The following is an 18987-nucleotide window of genomic DNA, read 5'->3' on the forward strand; positions in this document are numbered from 1 at the left end:
TCAGAAATGGGGCAGCTCTTAGGAATGAGCTAGTCTTTCATTCTCTCATCATAGACACTCCGTCTTTCTCCTTTTGCATTTTCTTCTCTTAAAAACAGCATTTTATGATTACTGAGAATATCTGTTTCCTCTAAATTCAGGCTTGTCCTTCACCTTGACCTGTCCCAGCCTTCGAGTGGCTGACTGTACCTCAGGTGTATCTCCTGATGCCCCCTTACTCCTTTATCCCCCCTTTCCTCTCTTTCCTAATTTCAGCTCCAAGAGGACTGATCCAGATTATCTTCTTGCACCATCCTCCCCAGCCCTGAGTCAGAGTTCTAGGTCCAGCTCTGGGTCCGGCTGCCTTCGGGTCCAGTGGTTCTCCTCCTCCGCGCTGTGGCTGGGTGATGAAAATCTGGCCGCACCCTTGCTTAGCTGGGCTGAAGGTGGGGCCTGAGTGGGTCCTGACGCAGTAGCTTCGGGAGAATGCTCCCTTCCTGAGAATAACAGTTGGCCAAACAAAGCATGTGCTTTGAAAGGTGCAGAACTTTGGCAGAAGTTTCCTGGGTAGGCACTCTCCCAAAGCTGCTGTTTGCATACCTTTTAGTGGCACAGCCCTTTGGGTTGTTAAAGCTTTTTTTTTTTTTTTTTTTTTTTTAATGTACTAATGATAGACTCCATTGGAAATTCACCGCCTTGGTCAGTGAGTCCAATCCCTTGGAATGACAGCCATGTATTTGGAGAAGGTAGGTTAGAAGGACAGTGTTCTGAGCGAGAGTATTTTTGTTTGTTTGGTGCAGTCAACAGCTTGGTTGAGACAAAAGTTTTTATGCTCTTAACACAGGCAGTTGCAGCAAAGAAAATCCTCTCAGATTGCTGTGGATTTCCTATGTGAACCGTAGGGCACAGTGCACACCGATGTTCATGGTATCCAGCTGATAATGAGATGGGCCCTCTGCTCAGCTATTGGTGCAACTTAGACAGGAGAACAGTTATAAATTCTCCATGACTTCTTCATGGCTAGTTTTGGGCTCGACAGACATGCGGGATAAGCACATGGTCATCCAAGGCTTGCTCCAGGTCAAACAGTGAACATGGCAGGTTTTTTGTTTGTTTGTTTTTGTTTTTTACCTTTAGCAGCTCATCTAGAGCAGAGATCTTCAAGATGAGGTACATACACCTCGGGACACAAATAGATTCCTAACAGTTGTGTAGGCATCTTGGAAAATTAAGTAAAGGAATCAATTTTTAGATTCTCAACTGCTATAGATACTCGTTCTTAGAATTGTTCAATCTGAAGATGGGCCTTTGATTCAGGTTCTAACCAAGCCCTTCATAATTTTCCTTTTGCTACTTTACACCAGAGAAGCCCAACCCCACCCCCAGCCATCCCAGATGTTACCACCCTGCTTTGCCCCAAAGACAAGAACTGTTTGCAGGCCAGACACGGCAGCGTAAACGCAGGTGCTAAGAACAGAGAGCACTCTACCTCTCAGACTCCACATCCCAGGGCCAGGTGGTTCCCAACTTTTTGCTTTCATCACAATTGAGGAAGACTTATCAGATAGATCACTCAAAATGATTCTTGATGATGAATTCTGTATTGCTTTTGGTATACAACTCAGGAGAAGTTCAAAGCATTGAGTGATATATAGAACAAATTCCTTCCATTCACAACTTGTTTTTTTCTGTGAATAGGTTTATTAGAATTTACAGTTTTAAGACACTAAAATGGAAGCAGGACAGTTGCTTGATCATTTCTTGACCAGATCTCCTTATTGATCTGGGCTAAATAAACTATTTGAGAAACCAAAAAGCCCAATTCATTCATTGTCAACTACATTTCCAGTAAAATTTCATTTGTAATGTGTTGAATAATTATTTATCAAGATTTAAATTTACTTGGTTTTGGTGGATTATATACTACTTCTCATCATAATGACAAATAAATTCAGGTGAAAAAAATTTAAGACTTAGAGATTTGTGATCATAGAAAATAAAAAGTAATTTATATACATATTTTTGTTGCAGAGAAGTATGGTAGGGTGATCAATATAAGATTTTCAAGTATAAAAATATATTGCACTATGATATATGTAGGGGAGTGGAATGGAAATATGAATTCAAGAAGAAAAATGATATAAAATTTCTAGCTGTTAAAGAACTTGTGTGCATGAATTTTAAACTGATGGTGGTGAGAACCATCCTTATGATGGTTATGATGGTCCATTAGCTACATCTAAAATAGTGCTGTAGGGCACCTGGGTGGCTCAGTCGGTTGAGCATCCAATTCTTGACTATTGAGTGTCCAGCTCAGGTCATAATCTCAGGATCATAAGATTGAGCCCTGCGTTGGGCTCTGTGCTCAGTGGGGATTCTCCTTGAGATTCTCTCTTCCTCTCTCTCTGCCCTCTCCCACTCATTCTCTCTCTCTCTTGCTCTCTCTCAAATCAATCAATCGATCAATCTTTTAAAAAATTTTAAAAAATAGTGCTGCAACTGTTGTTATTTTCTAGGTCACCGTGTACAATGTTCCAAATTATACTTTGCAACTATTTAAAGAGAAAATGAAAGTTTTTAGAGGTTAACTTGTAAAAAAAGAAGAGGGGGTGTGCATAATTTAAAAACCATTCCTAGGGGAGTATGAGAGCAGACATCTGCAGGCTGCCATGCTTAGGTGTCTACTGGGAGAAGAGATACATATTGGAATCAAAAAACCCCAATTCTACCATTTATTAGCTCTGTGATTTTGCACCAATTACTTAAATGGACCTAATTTGGTTTTCTTTTACAACAGAATCAATACTTTCCTTACTAAATTGTGGTGAAGTAAGTGACTTGATGTGCACAGCACTCTTAGCAGAGGGTCCCGGATGTAATCAGCATCACTCTCTCTCCACTTCCCCCAAGGCTGTATGATCCCTCTTTCCATCTCCCTCTTTCTCCTTTCCTCCATCAACCCATGTGTATTGGCCTTATCTTATATCCTCTATTAAATATATTTGATTCACATTCTAAAGGTCCCAAAGTATCTTCTGTAAATTCATTCATCCAACAAATTTATATATATATATATATATAAAGCACTAAATGTATTCCAGGCACTACTATGGCACTGGGGATAACTGTGAATAAAAAAAGACAAAATCCCTATTGTCACAGGGCTTACTAAGTGCATAGTGATGAGGATGCATTGGCGGCTCCCAATCAGCAAGGTCCTTTCACTCATGAGAGACTAGTTAGATTTCTGCGGATTGGTCCATCTGTCCACCCAACCATGCATCCAGCTGGCCAGCCATTCAATTACAAAATGTATTGAGAAACTCCTAAGTGTTAGGGCCATGATCAGGCATTCTTGTTCTGAAAGTGACCACAACAACACTCTATTTTAATAAAATCCCTTTTTGTACACCCTTTATCACAATATGTGTGGAGATTAATTGCATCATGTGTCTGTTTGGGGGTTAAATGCAAATGTCCCTGGTTTTCTTTAATTTTTGACTGTTTCCTATTTGTTTAAAATAACGAGTACCTTTTGAATGATTCAAGCCAGTTTGTGTATTCCTTCCAAGTCAATAATTTGTTTTATTGAGACTTGCTCCCAGAATGCAGCTTCAAAAACTATTTAAAATGATGGATTTGGGGATAGGAAATGATCTGGGCACTCAGAGTGATTCTGCTTCTACTTGATTTTCAAACTGGATCATGGAAGGTGGTTCTACCACCTACTTGGAGAACTAGTCTCCCGTAAATACAGCATTGAGTTAGTTTATCCAGATTTTATCCAGAAATTTAAAAATAGCTCCAACACTCCCAATTTTCCTCTCTCTACCCAATTCTCATTGGTACAGGTCTTCAGAGAAGCCAGGGTTTTTAAGATGAGGCATTTCAATTTCAAGACACTTCAATTTCAAGACATTCCTTTAAGCCAGAGATCTTTTATCAAAGATACAGAGTGCTTGGAGTCAAATTATTTTTTCTTTTTTTTATTGAGATAAAGTTCACAAAATAAAATTCACTGTTTGAAGCATTTTAAAGTTTATAATTCAGTGGTTTTTAGTATATTCATAATGTTGCACAACCATTACCGCTAATTCCAGAACATTCCATCACCTCAAGAAGAAACCCTGTACCTCCCAATCCTCTCCTCCTCCAACCCCTGACAATTACTACTCTATTTTCTGTCTTCATGGATTTGCCTATTCTGGTTTTTTCATATACATGATACCATGTAATATGTGACTTCTTTCACTTAATATAATGTTTTCAAGGTTCATGTATGTATCAGTACTTCATTCATTTTTATGGCCAAATCCATTATGTGGATGTAGCACATTTTGCTTGCCCATTCATCAGTTGGTGGAAATTTGGACATTTTTGGCTACTATGATTATTTATATACAAGTTTATGCATGAACATAGTGTCACTTCTCATGGTATATACCTAGGATTGGAATTGCTAGATCATATGGTAATTCTGTGTTTACTTTTTGAGGAACTGCCAAAATGTTTTCCATAGCAGTTGTACCATTTTATATAAAAATATTTTTATATGTATTTGCTGTTTGTGTGCAAAGTGTGTCTTTCTATACTAAAGGGTTCCTTTCCTAGTTTCAAAAAGTAAAAAACAAAAACAAAAAAACTCACTTAAGTGAATTTTAACTTGGATTTTCAAGGGCAAATGTTATGTAGTAGAAAATACCACATAACAAAATGAAACAATAACTTTTATATGAGCATTATATACACCTCTCTTTCATTTCTCAAAAATATATTTATGACACGAATAACTGGAAATTATTTTTATTTCTAAGAATGAAATTGATATTTATTCAGTTTAATCATCACTAAGATTCTTATAAAAAAATTGAATTCCCCTTTTAGGAAATATTTCCATTACTATGAATGATGAAAGTCATTGTTTTCAACATTATAATGCATGTTGTGTTTTAAGAGATATACTTATATTTAATATATATAAACTTTAAACTCAGGGCATAGAACCTCTCTTATAAGTCAGAGTCTTCTGGAGGAGAAGAGAAACCTGACAGAATTTTTTTTAAGTACCAAGACTTGAAGTAATCCATGCACATGGCGTCAATAAGGTGCTCATTCAGGTGGATCAAGCCCTTGGCCGCAGATCCCTGGTGAGTGTCCTTAGTGTGATCACTTGCTTTTATTCAATAATTTCTCCTAAACGTTGGTTTTATAGTTATGAATTGTCTGAATGTTTCATGTGTCAAAAAGCCAAATTGTTCCAGAAATCTGTGCATTATGACTGCTTTTTTTTTGTGATTCATTTTTATTAAACACCAGTACTCTCCTTGAATTACACTCCCGTCATCACCAATGGGAAAGACACTCATCTAAAGGCTGTGGATTCTTGCTCTATTACTAGGTTTGAAGAGCAAATCCTTCCTAATGTCCAGAGCAGCAGGGGCCCTTTAACTAGCAGAGTTAGGACAGGGTGCTTCACGGGTATGGTAGGCAGGATAACAGCCCCTGAGGAGGTCCACATCTTAATCCCTGGATCCTGAGAATATGTTCTGTTACATGGCAACAGGGAATTATGCTTGTGGATGACATTAAGTTTGCTCATCAGCTGACCTTGGGGAGATTATTCTGGATTATCTGGGTGGGCCCAGTATAATCACAAGGGTCCTTAAAAGTGAAAGAGGGGGAAGGAGAGTGAGAGGCAAAGAAGGAGATGGGACAATGGAAGCAGAGGTCAGAGGGATAGACAGACTCGACTGGCCATTGCTGGCTCTGAAGATGGAAGAGACCATCTGAACTACTTAACTCTTCCCTAACTGGTTCATATTATTTTCCTTCCCTTCCAAACCATCTCCCCAGTCCAGATAGGTTTTCTTCCCTCCTCCCTCCTTCCAGCTGGTTCCACTTAATGTCATTCAGGGTACACTGGTCTTTGCACTGTCTCTGAACACAGCTGCCTCCTTCCCTCACTCCTCTGCATTTCATTCAGAGAGTCGTCTCCCTTCCCTCAGCTACCCATCTGGGTCTCGCCTTCAGAGTGTCCCCAGGGTCCCAGGCACAGTGAGGATCCCATTAAAGGGCTGTGAGTACTTCTTGACTGATTAGCAAGAGGGAAGGTAATGATGGCAGCCAGAGAGGGGATAACATTTATCTTGTCACTGATGACAACGGCCTATTAGAAATAAAAAGAAGCTTTCTGGGATTTATTCCTTTGTTCTTTCTCTTTTTAGTTTGTTTTGCATGAAAATGAACAGTTTAAATTAATCTGCATTTTTGCTGTTTCATAGGTCACTTATACTTATCCTCTTTTCTGTACAACATGTATATGGGGTAAGTACATTAATTAGCTCTGACTGCATGCATTACTCTCGTTATAAACCTTTTTGTTTCAAGCAAGCCACTCTGTGGGACTCAGTTTTCTTATCTGCAAAATGAAGGGTTGGATTAGGTGAGCTCTGAGATTTCTTTTCTATTTTACAGTCAAGACTGCTTAAAAATTACCCAGGTATTGGAGATTTCTTTATTTGATAACATAATCTTTTGTTAAAATCTTTTTTTTGGAGAGGGGCAGGAAGCAGTTGGGCCACTTCAAGATTAAATCAAGAAATATAAGATTAAATGTGAACATTTTAACTCTGGAGAAAGATAAGCCTAGAATATTCTGTAATAAGATCTCCTTCTTCTGCTTCCTCACTGAGGAATCTGAGTTATTAAACCCAACCCAGACATTTCTGGGAAATTACACCACAGACCGCCTGTAACTCGGGTAGATGTTGAGACAACGGAACTGGTTCAATCACTATTGAGCACATCTGCATCTGTCCATCCTCTCTAGCTTGAATTTACCCAATCCAATTTCTGTATTATTTAAGTTAATAACATAGGTCTTTTCAAAGCAAATCAAAATAGAAAGTTGCCTTCTATTCTCCTTTTCCTACCAGTCAGGAACAGAAAGCACACATGTCAAGGAATGAGAAGCTCTCCCCAATTAGGGATAGTCAGACTTGCTTCACTTAGTTCACATGCATTTGAGAGCATCATCTGAAATAATGAATGGAAACACATTGAAATATATATGCCTGGATTTTTTTTTACCTGATTTTTCCAAGTTTATTTTCTGTATTATATTCTTTTTTTTTCTCCCATTATAAGAGTCTAGAGAGTCTTAAATTTCACTTCCTTTGTTTCTTATGTTCCATATGAGTGGATATAATAATTCTTGAACCAGACTGTTCTAGCCTGGATCCTCTTAGCAAATTGTGCTATGCAGAGGTTTTAAAGATTTCGCACAAAAAGTAGCTTATACTATAGTTGGGTTTTAAAGGTAGTGATGTAAATCAATGCAGTACCTATGGAAGGCAACTTGGCATTATCCACCCAAATTGCTGTCAATCCTGTTGACACAGGGATTTCCCTTTTTGGAATTTATCATACGTATTTATACTGACTTGGGCATAAAGAAAATGCACAAGAATACTGGTTGCAGGGGAGCGTTCAGTAACAAAAGAAGGGAGATAGCTAAACACCCATCAAGAAGGACTAGTTAAACAAGCTATTGTACTTCATCCGATGGAGAGCCGTTCTGTTAACCTGGAATGATTGTGAAGGTGTCTGATTAAGAGAAAACAGAAAGGTACAGAGAAATATACCATTTGGGTAAAAATAAAACAAGACAAAAATCACCAAAGAGTGCATGTGTGTGTGTGTACGTGTGCCTGGGTGTACATGTGAGTACATGTGTGTATGTCTGCATGTGCGTGCGTGTACATGTATGTGCGTGTGCATGTACGTGCTCGTATGTGATCATGGCGTGAGCATGCTCATAGCTATCCAGACCCTGAGTGAGAACAGTGACTACCTCTCGGTGAGGGAACGGGGAGCCTGGGTTGGAAAAGACAATTTATTTTTCCATTATACTTTTGCCCTATTTGAATTTTTAATTATGTGCAAATGTTTTTCAAAAAAAATCGAGGTAGACATGTAGGACTGGTTATTAATCTAGAAATTAAGAACTTCTTAAACTTTTTATTCAACATACGTTTGTTTAAAAATATCTGAGATAAAACGGATGGGTATTTTTCTGGTTTCCTCTTTGAGGAGTAGTGACATTAGTTTTTGAGAATGCCAGTGTATTGCTGGTGAATATGGTTTATACTTTGAATGTTTCCTTGTCTAAGATAAGGTCTTTATCTTTGTCAAATGGGTTTATATGATCTGTTTTTGAGGCACAGCTTCTTCCGTTACAAATGCCTCCCCCTTTTAAGGTGGCATTTATTGAGAAATGTCTAATGTAGAAGAACTTCAGAGACTAAAATTACCTCTTGCCTTTTTCTCTTGTCAGTGCTAGTCAAAGCTTTATATGTGACTATTTCTGTTTCTTTATTATAATCTGCTAATTTATCTTAAACTGATTCTTTCCTGAAATGTAATTTTGCTGCAAACATCTCTGTGATGCTTGGCACAATTAAGTAAAAAACAAAACAAAACAAAACAAACAAAAAACAAACAATAAGAGAACAAACTTGCCTTTATTATCAAGCCAGCTAATCAACCGACCTTCTTTCTCTGGTTGTTTTGATATCTCACTGAACACATAGTAATGAATCCCAACCTTAAGTGAACCCAAGTGTTCAGACTAGTTATTTTAAGTGTTTTCATGCTGTCCTGGACCTGGCATTTCATTTTTTTTCACCTTATCAGAGTTTTGAACTTGATGTTTCTGCATTCATAGATAACAATGTGACTCAAAACTCAAGAGGCATATATTTCTGAAACTTCAAATACATTTTTTAAACTTAACTCTTGTCAAGGTTCACATTCTTATATACTTCCAATGACCTTAAGGAGTTTTGTTTATAATAATGTTTTTTTATTAATGCTTAATTTAAAGATTTTTTTTTATTGCGTCTGAGCATATTTTTCTAGAAAAAAGAGGTCTAAATTGTGTGATTGAAAAAAAAAATTCTGGATAGACTCTTTTCCCTCCCATACACATATTCGTATACATGTGTATGTGTACATGTGTGTATTCATATGTACACATAGTCAGATGTAATTTACATTTATACTTATGCACATAGGTGTGTATGTATGTATAGAGGTCTTCCATCAGAACTATAACTATTGGTTCGAATGTTTTATGTTCCCCGTCATACTTTGGCGTAAAGACTTAAATTTATAGCCTTGAGTGTAAAAGCTCTGTCAGTCATAGAGATGTGTGGTTAATACCTAAGCATTGCAGTGAGGGCTGGACCAGGCAAGATCATGAACTAGGCCAAGTTTATCCCTGGTGCCCTTCTGATATTCCTATCCATGTTCTCAGCTCCTAGCACCTGGAGCTGCTTTTGCCACCCCCTCCCTCCCAACCCACAGCCCCAGGCTCTGAAGGAATGCTCAATGTCCATTGTCAGCGCAGGTGCATCATGGTGGCTGTTTTGTTGTTAAGGTGTCTACTTATGGAAATAGTTACTCTGGGATTATGCTTTTGTACCGAAGTGACAGATGACTCTGGATACAGACCATGAGGATTTGTGAGAACAAGGGGCTGATTCTTCCCAAAAGGCACGTGTGTGTGTGTGTGTGTGTGTGTGTGTGTGTGAATGTTAAGAAAATATGTGAGGGTGGAGTAACTCTTTAAAGAGAATGTTGGAGAGAAGTTAGGGAGAAGTGGAGAAGGGGCCCAAAGGATTCAAGTTCAGGAGATTTCTGGTTGAGAGACACATTAGAAGAACCATCTTAGAGTTTCAGCAACTTCCTGGAAAGAGTTGTCACGTGAAGTTCAAGGCTGTGATTCAAGCAGTGACCAGGAAGGACTCGATGGTCTTGGAGGGGAAGCAAGAAGGTCCTGAAAAGCAACCGAATTTATATTTAAGTGAGACACCATTGTGTACTTATGATTTTCCCAACCATATAGTTTACACTCTAAGATGATCCACAACTTAGTAAGTGATGTCTTGGTAGAAGAGAGACATTGCAGAAGATTCTGGCCAATGAAAAGTGGCTTCAGAAGCGGGCTTTTTTTTTTTTTTCTTTTTAATGCTAGCTCACATGAACTTTTATTTTGCTTGCATAATCATCTGCCCTCTTATCAAGCCACAGTGTAAGTTCTTTGCCTTTTTATATATCAACATTAGCCTTTTTTTTTTTGCAGATTCAAAGGTCAAAGTACACTGTGGAATTCTCATGGGTTAGGGAAACCAAGGTGCTCCTTAGAATGTACACGTCAGGTACTCAGCTAAGTGAGGAATACTGCTTTACTAAACCAGATGCTTCACTTTCCAGAGTGGAAAGAAGTTTGTGGGTCCTTGCGGAGGAAGAGATTGCTCAGTGTGCCAGTGCTTTCATGAAAAAGGGTCTCGGGTAAGTGATGTAAAAATCAGCATGGCCAGTGGGAGGGAGATATGGGGAGTTGCTAATCAAAGGGCATAAAGTTTCAGTTGTGCAAGATGAATAAGCCCTAGAGATCTGCTGTACCACATCTTCCTACAATCAACAATGATGTAATGTTCACTTAAAAATTGGGGGAGAGGGTAGATCTCATATTAGGTGTCCTTACCGCAATAACATTTTTAAAAAAGGTAAACATGGACAGCATACTGAAATTTGAGCCATTGTGAATGCTTAATATTAAGTAGCCCCAGATTCTTAGCATGTTCTGGTAATTGTCAGTGTTTATATGTTTCACAGTTAAAGTTCTGTATATCCTGACAAGAGATCCCAATTATTTTACGCTACGTGTCATGCTTGGAAGTGCAAGCCATGATTCGCCCAGTGTTTTCTACGACACTAGTCTTGTGAACTGCTTTATGCAAAAAGGGTCCTCGTGTCAAATGGTCCGTACTGGGTCACCACCATCTTGAAACTCAGGTTGTATATCAGCATTTTAAAGGCTCTGAGAAGTACCGCAGTGAGGGGAGAAAGAAGGCTTGTTTAACCTTATTTAAAGTGGTATATCCGGACATTTGACTCCAAGACCCTTTTTTGGATAACGCCTATTGAAATCACGTGGAATAGTGTTCTATAGTTGAAGTGATAGCTACATTGATTGTGTGCTTCTCATGTGTCAGGCGCTGTTCTGTGTTCTGAAAATGCTTTAGCTCTCTGGCTCCTCACGACAGCTCTCTTACCATCTCATCATGCCGACTTTGTGGGGCAGAATTTCAAAGCTCAGAGAGGTGCAGTGTCTTGATCAAGTCCACCCGGGATGGCCCTCTGGGTGACTACACAAGATTCTCTGTCCTGCTTTGCATGAGAGGCCTCTTGGCTACTGTGTATCAGGTCATTGGGATATTTGTGGACCTCTCCCTTACATTCTGACAGTAGCAGTTGGCAGCCCACTAACTCATTTGGGCTAGAGCATTAGATCAAACAATTCTTTTGATTAAAAATACTCCCACGATCTTACAAGAAAAGAACATGCTTCAGAAACTTCAGACGGGTTTTTTTTTGAGTCAGATCAATGATTCTGTTGGAACGAGTCCACATCAATCCTATAGGGCGTGATGCTCAAAAAGCACAATTCGGTAAAGATCAGTCTACAAGGACGCAAAACATCTCCTAAAAGAAGGGGCCGTGTATTTTCCCCAGAGCTTCACTTTATCTGCACACAATACATGTGCAATCTGCCAGAGGCCCCTCTGTTGGGCTCTCTCCCTGAAGGCAGCTACCTTATTGAGCTTCTGCTATGGCAAGTCCCTTTCTGCTTAAGCTGCTTTGTTTCTTTAGTACTTCAAAAACTTTGGTGCTCAGAATTTATCTTGAGCTTTTTAAAGCTGCCTTCATGATATAATTTAAAAACAAAACGGGCAAACTTCTAGTTTTAAAATAGTAAGTCCTGGGAATATACTGCAGAGCATGGTGACTATAGTTCATAATACTGTTTTGTATATTTGAAAGTTGCTGAGAGTAGATCTTAATAGTTGTCATCCCAAGAGAGAGAAAACCAGTAGCTGTGGGATGATGGATGCTAACAAAACTCATTGTGGTCATCATTTTGCAATATACACACGTAACAAATTTTGTTGCTGTATACCTGAAACTAACATGGTGTTATATGTCAATCATATCTCAATAAAAATTCTTTTAAAAAGTAAGGATGCCTGAAGCTAGCAATCTAAGAAGTGCTTTAACTTTTTTCATATAAATGTACACATTATTCAGGGGGGAAAAAGCCTGGCCTTTGTGTGAATTTTTTTAATATAAACATACCAAGATCGTATAAATGAGAAGGAAAAGAAGCCAGTGCATCTAAATATTAAGACCCTTTGAGTTTAAGACCCAAGAAAAATGGATCCATCAGCTTTGTGAGAGGAAGGGGATGGGGGCACCACAAAACAAAGAGGAACAGTTGCTTGGATAAAGCTCTGATTTAAATGAGGCCGAGAGTCATTTTTAGTGGGGACATTTGGCGATGTCTAGAGACGTTTTTTTGGTCATCACAGCTCGGTGGTGGGGGCGCTCTTGGTGTCTAGTGGCTACAGGCGGGGAGGTGCTCAGCACCTACGATGCACTGGCCGCCCCCACACCATAAACTTACCCGTCTCCAAAAGCCAACCGTGCTGAGGTCGGGAAACCCTGCTCTAATCCCACCACAGCTCTGTGAGGCCGCTGCAACAAATACTGTCCTCTTTCCATACAAGGAACCTGAATTTCCAATTGCTAGTGTGTGGAAGAGGCGGGAGCCACACCCTGGTATCTGACTTCAGTTTCAGCGTTTGGCCCACCATCACGAGAAGATGACGTCACTCAGATTCGAACACCAGACTTTCGTCATAACTTTGTGAACTCGGGTGCGCACCCGAGCCTCGGCTTCCTCGTATTTACACCATTAGTCCTTTCTGTTCTGTTTCCTGGGGTGTTCGGCAGTCACAAGCAATGCACCTTGCGTCCCATAGCGCAGTGTCCGGTGCCAGGGGTGGCGAGGGCTCAGGCGCTGGGCCGCACTCTGCCGTCGGTGTCCCTGTTCCTGGGTGGTCAGCGAGAGCAGAATGCACGACAGCGGTCCACCTGTGCCCTTTCGGAGACAGATGGCTCCCACGCGAAGGCTGCGAGTTGCCGGCAGCGATTTCGATTTCGGGCTGGGAGTTGGGGAGCTCGGCTTGTGCATAACTGGGAGGTGGTGTGGGAGGTGGGTGCTCGCAAGTGCCCAGCAGCCGGCCAGCTCACGTACCATCTCTGGGGCTGCAGTGACAGCTCAAGGGGGACTGGAGAAACGGGGCTATGCCGAATCCCGCAGGGTCGAGGAGCCTGTGAGTGGCACAGGGCAGGCATTCCTCAGAAGGAAATGACTCCCCTTTTAGGGGTGAATGCCTGAGTGAGTAGTTCAAGCCCGTGTCTGGAGCAACTGCTGGGAAGCCAGGCCGGCGCCGCGCCCGTGGAAGGACTGGGGTTAGGGTTGGAACTGGGGACCCACGCGGGAGTTTGAGGTGGCGCTGGGGTGTATCGAAGGCAGGGAACCGAGGACGGGTGCCTTCAGTTCTGACAGAGTGAAGTTCAGCCGCATCAGTGGACCCTGGACGCCCCCGGTCTAGCTTCCCCGTGTGTTTCCACCAGCGACCACTGCTGCCTCCCCTTTGCCTCCCCCCCCCCCCCGCCCCTCCGCCAAGCTGCATTGGTTGCGCCGCTCACTCTCCCTTGGGCATAATCTGAACCTTCTCACCGGCCTACCCTTTTCCAGACTGTCTTCCCACTTGCACTCAGCCTCTGTCTTTCCTGCTCTCCCCAGGGGAGCTCGGTGGAGACCCCAGCCCTCCCAAGGCGTCCCCTCCAACTCCTCCCAGCCAGTGCTGATGCCCCTGTTGGGGACCCCGTTCCCTTCCCTCGTACCTGGCCAGCTACCGGGCCTGTAGCTCTGTTTGGGTGTGAGCGCGGATGCCCCTGACCCTCTTGCTGAGATCGTAAGCATGCGCTCCTTCTAGGTGCTCGTATGGACACGTGTACAAGGTTGGTGTTGGCTCCTGGCCCACAGTGGACACTCTAGAATCGAAGCTGCTTACTTGTGTTTCACCCCTTAAGAACTGGGGGTCCATTTCTTGTACTGCTTCGAGATGATCACAGTAGATGGCACATAAAAGTCTCTTAGTCATGAATCAATACATTAAAACCAGACTCCAGCCTGGGCAGGGTTGGGAGCCTGGAGCGTGCGGGCAGGGACACCTACCATATCTGCAGGGGGGAGCAGAGTTAGCAGGGAGCCCCTCACTTCCGTCCTCCCCCCACCCACACACACATATGGTTTAAACCTGTTATTAAATGCATAATCTCAAGTAAATTCAAATTCCCCTGTGGCGGGACGCCTGGGTGTCTCAGTCGGTTAAGCCCTTTGCCTTCGGCTCAGGTCATGATCCCGGGGTCCTGGGATGGAGTCCCTCATCGAGCTCCCTGCTCAGTGGGGAGCCTGCTTCTCCCTCTGCCTTTGCCCCTCCCCCTGCTTGTGCTCTCTCTCAAAATAAATAAATAAAATCTTTAAAAAATATTCCCTTGTGGCTTCAGGTAGGGCCAGAAATAAGTACTTAGAGCAGTGGCAGCAATCAGGACCCTTTAGCTCCAGGTAGAGGGTGGGAGATTGGAACGCCTATGGCTTCTTTCGGGTTCAGAGTCTCAGCTGGGAAGTAAGGGTTTGTACTCTGGGGCTGGTCCTGTCCCTCCAGGCCCTAACAGCTTCAGGTTCTGTGATGTGGGCATGGCCTTTTACATATAACAGCTATATAATGGACTTCCAAAATATTTTGCAACTATGCGCTAACATCTCCCCTAACCTCATGGTAGTCCCTCTTTAAGGATATGAATGAGGTGGCATTGGGCAAGATTTTAAAGTTTTCTTTACTAATTTCAGTGGAGGAATCTTCATGTTTTTGATGGCTGCCTCTATGCAGGGAAAATTACGTGTCTTTACAGACTAGGATGGGGCCTTTTATAAGTTCCACTTTAGTAACTAGCAGGATATTAAAGACACTTTCTACAGCTTTTTCCAGAATAAAAAATATATATCCATATTGTTTTTCATTCAAGGGAGTCTAGCAGCTGTTGAACTGTTAACTGTTGTATTAAGAACTTTGTAATTTGGTGGTTTTTATACAAGGGGTCAAATAACTTAAAACTCAAGACCTGTCTTAGTTTTTGTGGTTTGAAAGCTAAAATCACACATTAGCAAATCAGTGTTCCATGTGGGAATTTTAAATCATTAAAAAATGTACAAGTATTTTTCCCCACAATCTCATTCATTTGTCCCTCACACTCCTAAGAGCCTGCATTCCATGATAAAAATGGAATTTGCTTGGGGGATTTTAATTATTAACATTTTTCACCGTTAAATTATTTGCACACAAAGTTCTAGACCTCTATCCCTCACACAGCTGTATTCTAGTACACTCTATAACTGTAGCCTCATAAATGGTACAGAGCAATTATTTTTAGGTCCCAAAGCTCACATAAGTCACTTATGTTATATTTTGGTGTAAGCCGATTCCATGGACAACTGACAAATTTGATCTGTCACCCACCTCTTAGATTTTTGGCTCTGCTTTCTTCTCTTCCTTCCACATCTTTCTCCTCCAAGAATGCACTCCCTAGCTCATTTTGTCTCTGTTGGAGAATTCTCTGAGAAATGATGCCGTGCCTGAGGGAAGTCTCAGGGGCTTTCAGGGGACAGCAGGTAACCTGAGTGAGGGGCCCCGGGAAGGGACGTTGGCCTTGGGGACTGTGGGGAGCTGGACAGTGCATTTGTCACGTAAAGGCATCAGGACCCAGAATTGGAGAAAACATAGTGCCTACGAAACAAATTTCCCAGTACAATTTAGCTCACCAGCTGTTTACAACTTTGGCTTTGCTTGTTAAAGTGTTCCCCTGTCAGGAATAGTAACCTTGATTTCTGAAGAATGAAAAATTTGCAGACGTGAAAAGAATGGATCTTCAGTCATAGGTGCTGGAGGGAGTATTTCTGAACAGGGCGTGGGAAACCAAGTGGGGAGAGGGAGGATACATGCCTATCATTTCATACTATTTGGCCCATTAATAATCATAGTGGTAGAAGTTGCAGTGGCAGCTCGTGTTCATACACAAGAATGACTCCAACTAACTAACATGGCTTTCAGTATGCTGACAGAGCTCTCTCTAAATCTAGCATTTGTGTTGGAGAAGGCAGGAGAGAAAACCAGCTTATATTTGCCTACAATGTTGTAGAACATGTTGTTTTTCCAAACAGGCCAGGGGTGCAGAATCTCACCGGGGAACCCTAGTGGCAGAGTGGGTCTGAAGGTAGGTTTTGGCGTATCTGCCCTGATCAGTCACCTCATTAAATTGCCAGTGATTTGCAGCAGAGCCTTTGGCCTCCTCATGTGGAGTTCAATTCCATAGCAACGAAGACTGCTGAGCTCTGCGACCCAGCGTGAACTGAGGCTGGGCGGCCGCAGAGCTCAGCAAATGTGGGACTACGCTGAACTTGAGAGGATCAAGGTCATTACCAAAGGGGAGACAGCCTTGTTGGTGGTGAGAAATAAGGGCTAGCAATACAGGTGCTTCCCAAAGCAGGCCATATTCCCCATAGGAAAATGGGAAGCAGTATTTGTAGCTCTAGAAAACCTCTCTAGTGCAAGGGTAACATCTGACTAAATTAATTAAAATGCCGAATTACAAAGAAGGTAAAAGTAGATTTCTTCTTTCAAATACCATTTTCAGTAAGTTGCCAAGAAATCCACAGGGAAACAGCCATGTCTCAAAGGTGCTAATTTTTTCACTCCTCTGTCATAGGAGCTTATCTGCAATTCATTCAGCAGATGGCCATTCATTCGTCCCATTCATTCATAGTCATTGAGCATTTGCCCTGTGCCTGCCATCATGAGGCTTTGATGATAAAGAAAAGGTCCTGTGGCCTGGAGCTCAGAGACCAGCAGAAGGGACAGAGATTCACCTTTTGGCCATTATTTCTGGGTGCCTGAAGAGTGCCAGGCACTGTTAGGAGCTTGGGTGCATCAGGGTAAGAACTGACAGAGATCCTTGCTCTCTCCCTGGGATAACTTGATGCCCTAATTCAGTTTTATATGGGAGCCTGTGGGGGGGGTGGGGCGGGGCAGGCGGAGACCGCAATTGAGTCAGAGGCCACCTAGTGATGGCCTGGAAGCATGTCCCGACAGTTCCTAGGGCGGCCATAACAAATTACCACATGCTTGGTGGCTTAAAACCACAGAAGTTTATCTTCTCGCGAGTTCTAGAGCCAGAAGTGCACAAGCAAGGGGTTGCTATTGCCGTACTCCCTCCACAGGCGAGAGGGGAGGCCCCGTTCACTGCCTCCTCCAGCTTCTGTGGCTACCAGCATCCCTTGGCTTGTGCCCATGTCGCTCCAATCTCTGCCTGCCTTCACACCGCCTTCTCCTCTGTGTATCTGTGACAAATCTTCCTCTGTGTCCCTCTTATAAGGGTACATGTAATGGCATTGAGGACCCATCGGATGATCCAAGATCAACCCCTCCTCTCAAGGTCCTTAACTTTAGCACCTCTTTTGCCATCCAAGGCAATATCCGCAAATCCTATCTTTTTGTGGCCACCATTCAACCCATTGTGCAAGGGTCTGGGCTGAGAGAACGGCCTCTGTTCGGGTCCTGAAGTGAGAAGGAGACGGGCTGGCATGTTTGAGCAACCAAAAAGTGGCCAGAAAGGTTTGGTTGTAGTAGGTGAGGGAGCAAGGGACATGAGGTGCAGTGGGAAAGGCAGGTACAGGTCCTCCTGTCTGTAATAGGAAGGCTCTGAAGGATTCGGAGAAGGGTGGAAGCGTGTTGGACATAGGTTATAAAAAGATCATTCAGGCTGCTGTTTGGAGAATATAGTGAGTGTGCGTGGGGGGCGGTGTTAGGGGAAACCTGTCAGGGGGCTACTGCAGTCCCCAGGTGGGAGGTGAGGTTGCTTAGCAAGGGAGGTGCGTGAAGAGGTAGGGGAAGCAGATGGGTGGCAGGAATATTTGGGAGGCAGGATTGATAGGAACGAGGGGGACAGTGCAGGTAGGTGGGAGAGGTGTGAACAGCTGTATGGGCAGTGACGTATGACCGAGGAGCACATTCGGGGGCACGATCGTGGGTCTATAAGTCCCGTTTTGGATTTGTAGAGCTGGAGGTCAATTGAATATGGCCAGGGCTCCACAGAGAAGTCTGGGCTAGGGAGGGCCGTGGAAGGGTTGGTTGTTCAGCATTAGATGCCATTAACTCCATGGAAAAGGTCAAGTTTGCCCAAGAGAAAGTGAGAAGAGGCCAGGGCAGCCCTGTGGAGTTCCAAGGGGCTTCTCCCAGTAGGAGGAAGGGGATGGGCACAGAAGACACAGGAAAAACATACGGAGAGGACAAGGGGCGGGGACACCGGGAGAACAGAGTGGGGGTCAGTTGGTTCCAGCTCCTCAGGGAGGCTACCAAGAGCTCTCCACACTGCCTCATTCAGTTCCCACAGCAGCTGTATGATGTTGGGCTGCTCTTACACCGTTTTTAAAAATGGGGAAACCATTCTTCAATAACCAGGTTCAAGAGGTGACTTTATTTCTGGCTCAGCGGCAAAGCCCTATCTTCTGGTTCTCAGAGCAGTGTTCTTTCTGCGGCACCACGCAGCCTCTTAAGAACACAGCTGGAAATCCTGAGTCAGTGCTACTCCAGGCTTAATGGACCAGTTTATCCTCTTATTAACAAGAGAGGTGATCTTAAGGTACAAGAAAATACCCCGCCACTGCAGTCCAGTCTCCTTTGACTGTCTACTCCATGAATAACATCTTTTTATTATTTATTTTTAAAACCCTTTATGATATCCAGCAGTTTTTCCCATTATAGGGGAAGACCCTGGAGGCACTTATTTAAAGGATCTACGCTATGCATGGAGTCCTTGGCGAGGCTTTAAGTGATGTTACAGTGTCACCTAGTGGATGAATCTTTGAATTACAGTCAAGCGTGAAAAAGGCAGGAGGGGGTGCCACTGAATTGTTCATTTTAATTATAAAGTCTTAATCCATTCAGTAGTCCATGAGTTCATGTTTAGAATGTATAT

At 42.7% G+C, this 18987-nt stretch overlaps 1 protein-coding gene across 1 annotated transcript in view; it reads left to right on the top strand.

The window, feature by feature from the left end:
• Positions 1-18987, top strand: part of COL4A4 (collagen type IV alpha 4 chain) — a 120993-nt gene that overhangs the window by 11799 nt on the left and 90207 nt on the right. The window contains exons 3-5 of the mRNA XM_032401003.1: positions 4974-5126; positions 6261-6303; positions 10255-10332. Coding sequence (XP_032256894.1) covers positions 5065-5126; positions 6261-6303; positions 10255-10332 — 183 coding nt within the window. The 5' untranslated portion in view covers positions 4974-5064. The remainder of the gene's footprint in view (positions 1-4973; positions 5127-6260; positions 6304-10254; positions 10333-18987) is intronic.

Source organism: Phoca vitulina, unplaced genomic scaffold, assembly GCF_004348235.1.
Source record: "Phoca vitulina isolate PV1807 unplaced genomic scaffold, GSC_HSeal_1.0 scaffold1, whole genome shotgun sequence".
NCBI classification, from domain to species: domain Eukaryota; kingdom Metazoa; phylum Chordata; class Mammalia; order Carnivora; family Phocidae; genus Phoca; species Phoca vitulina.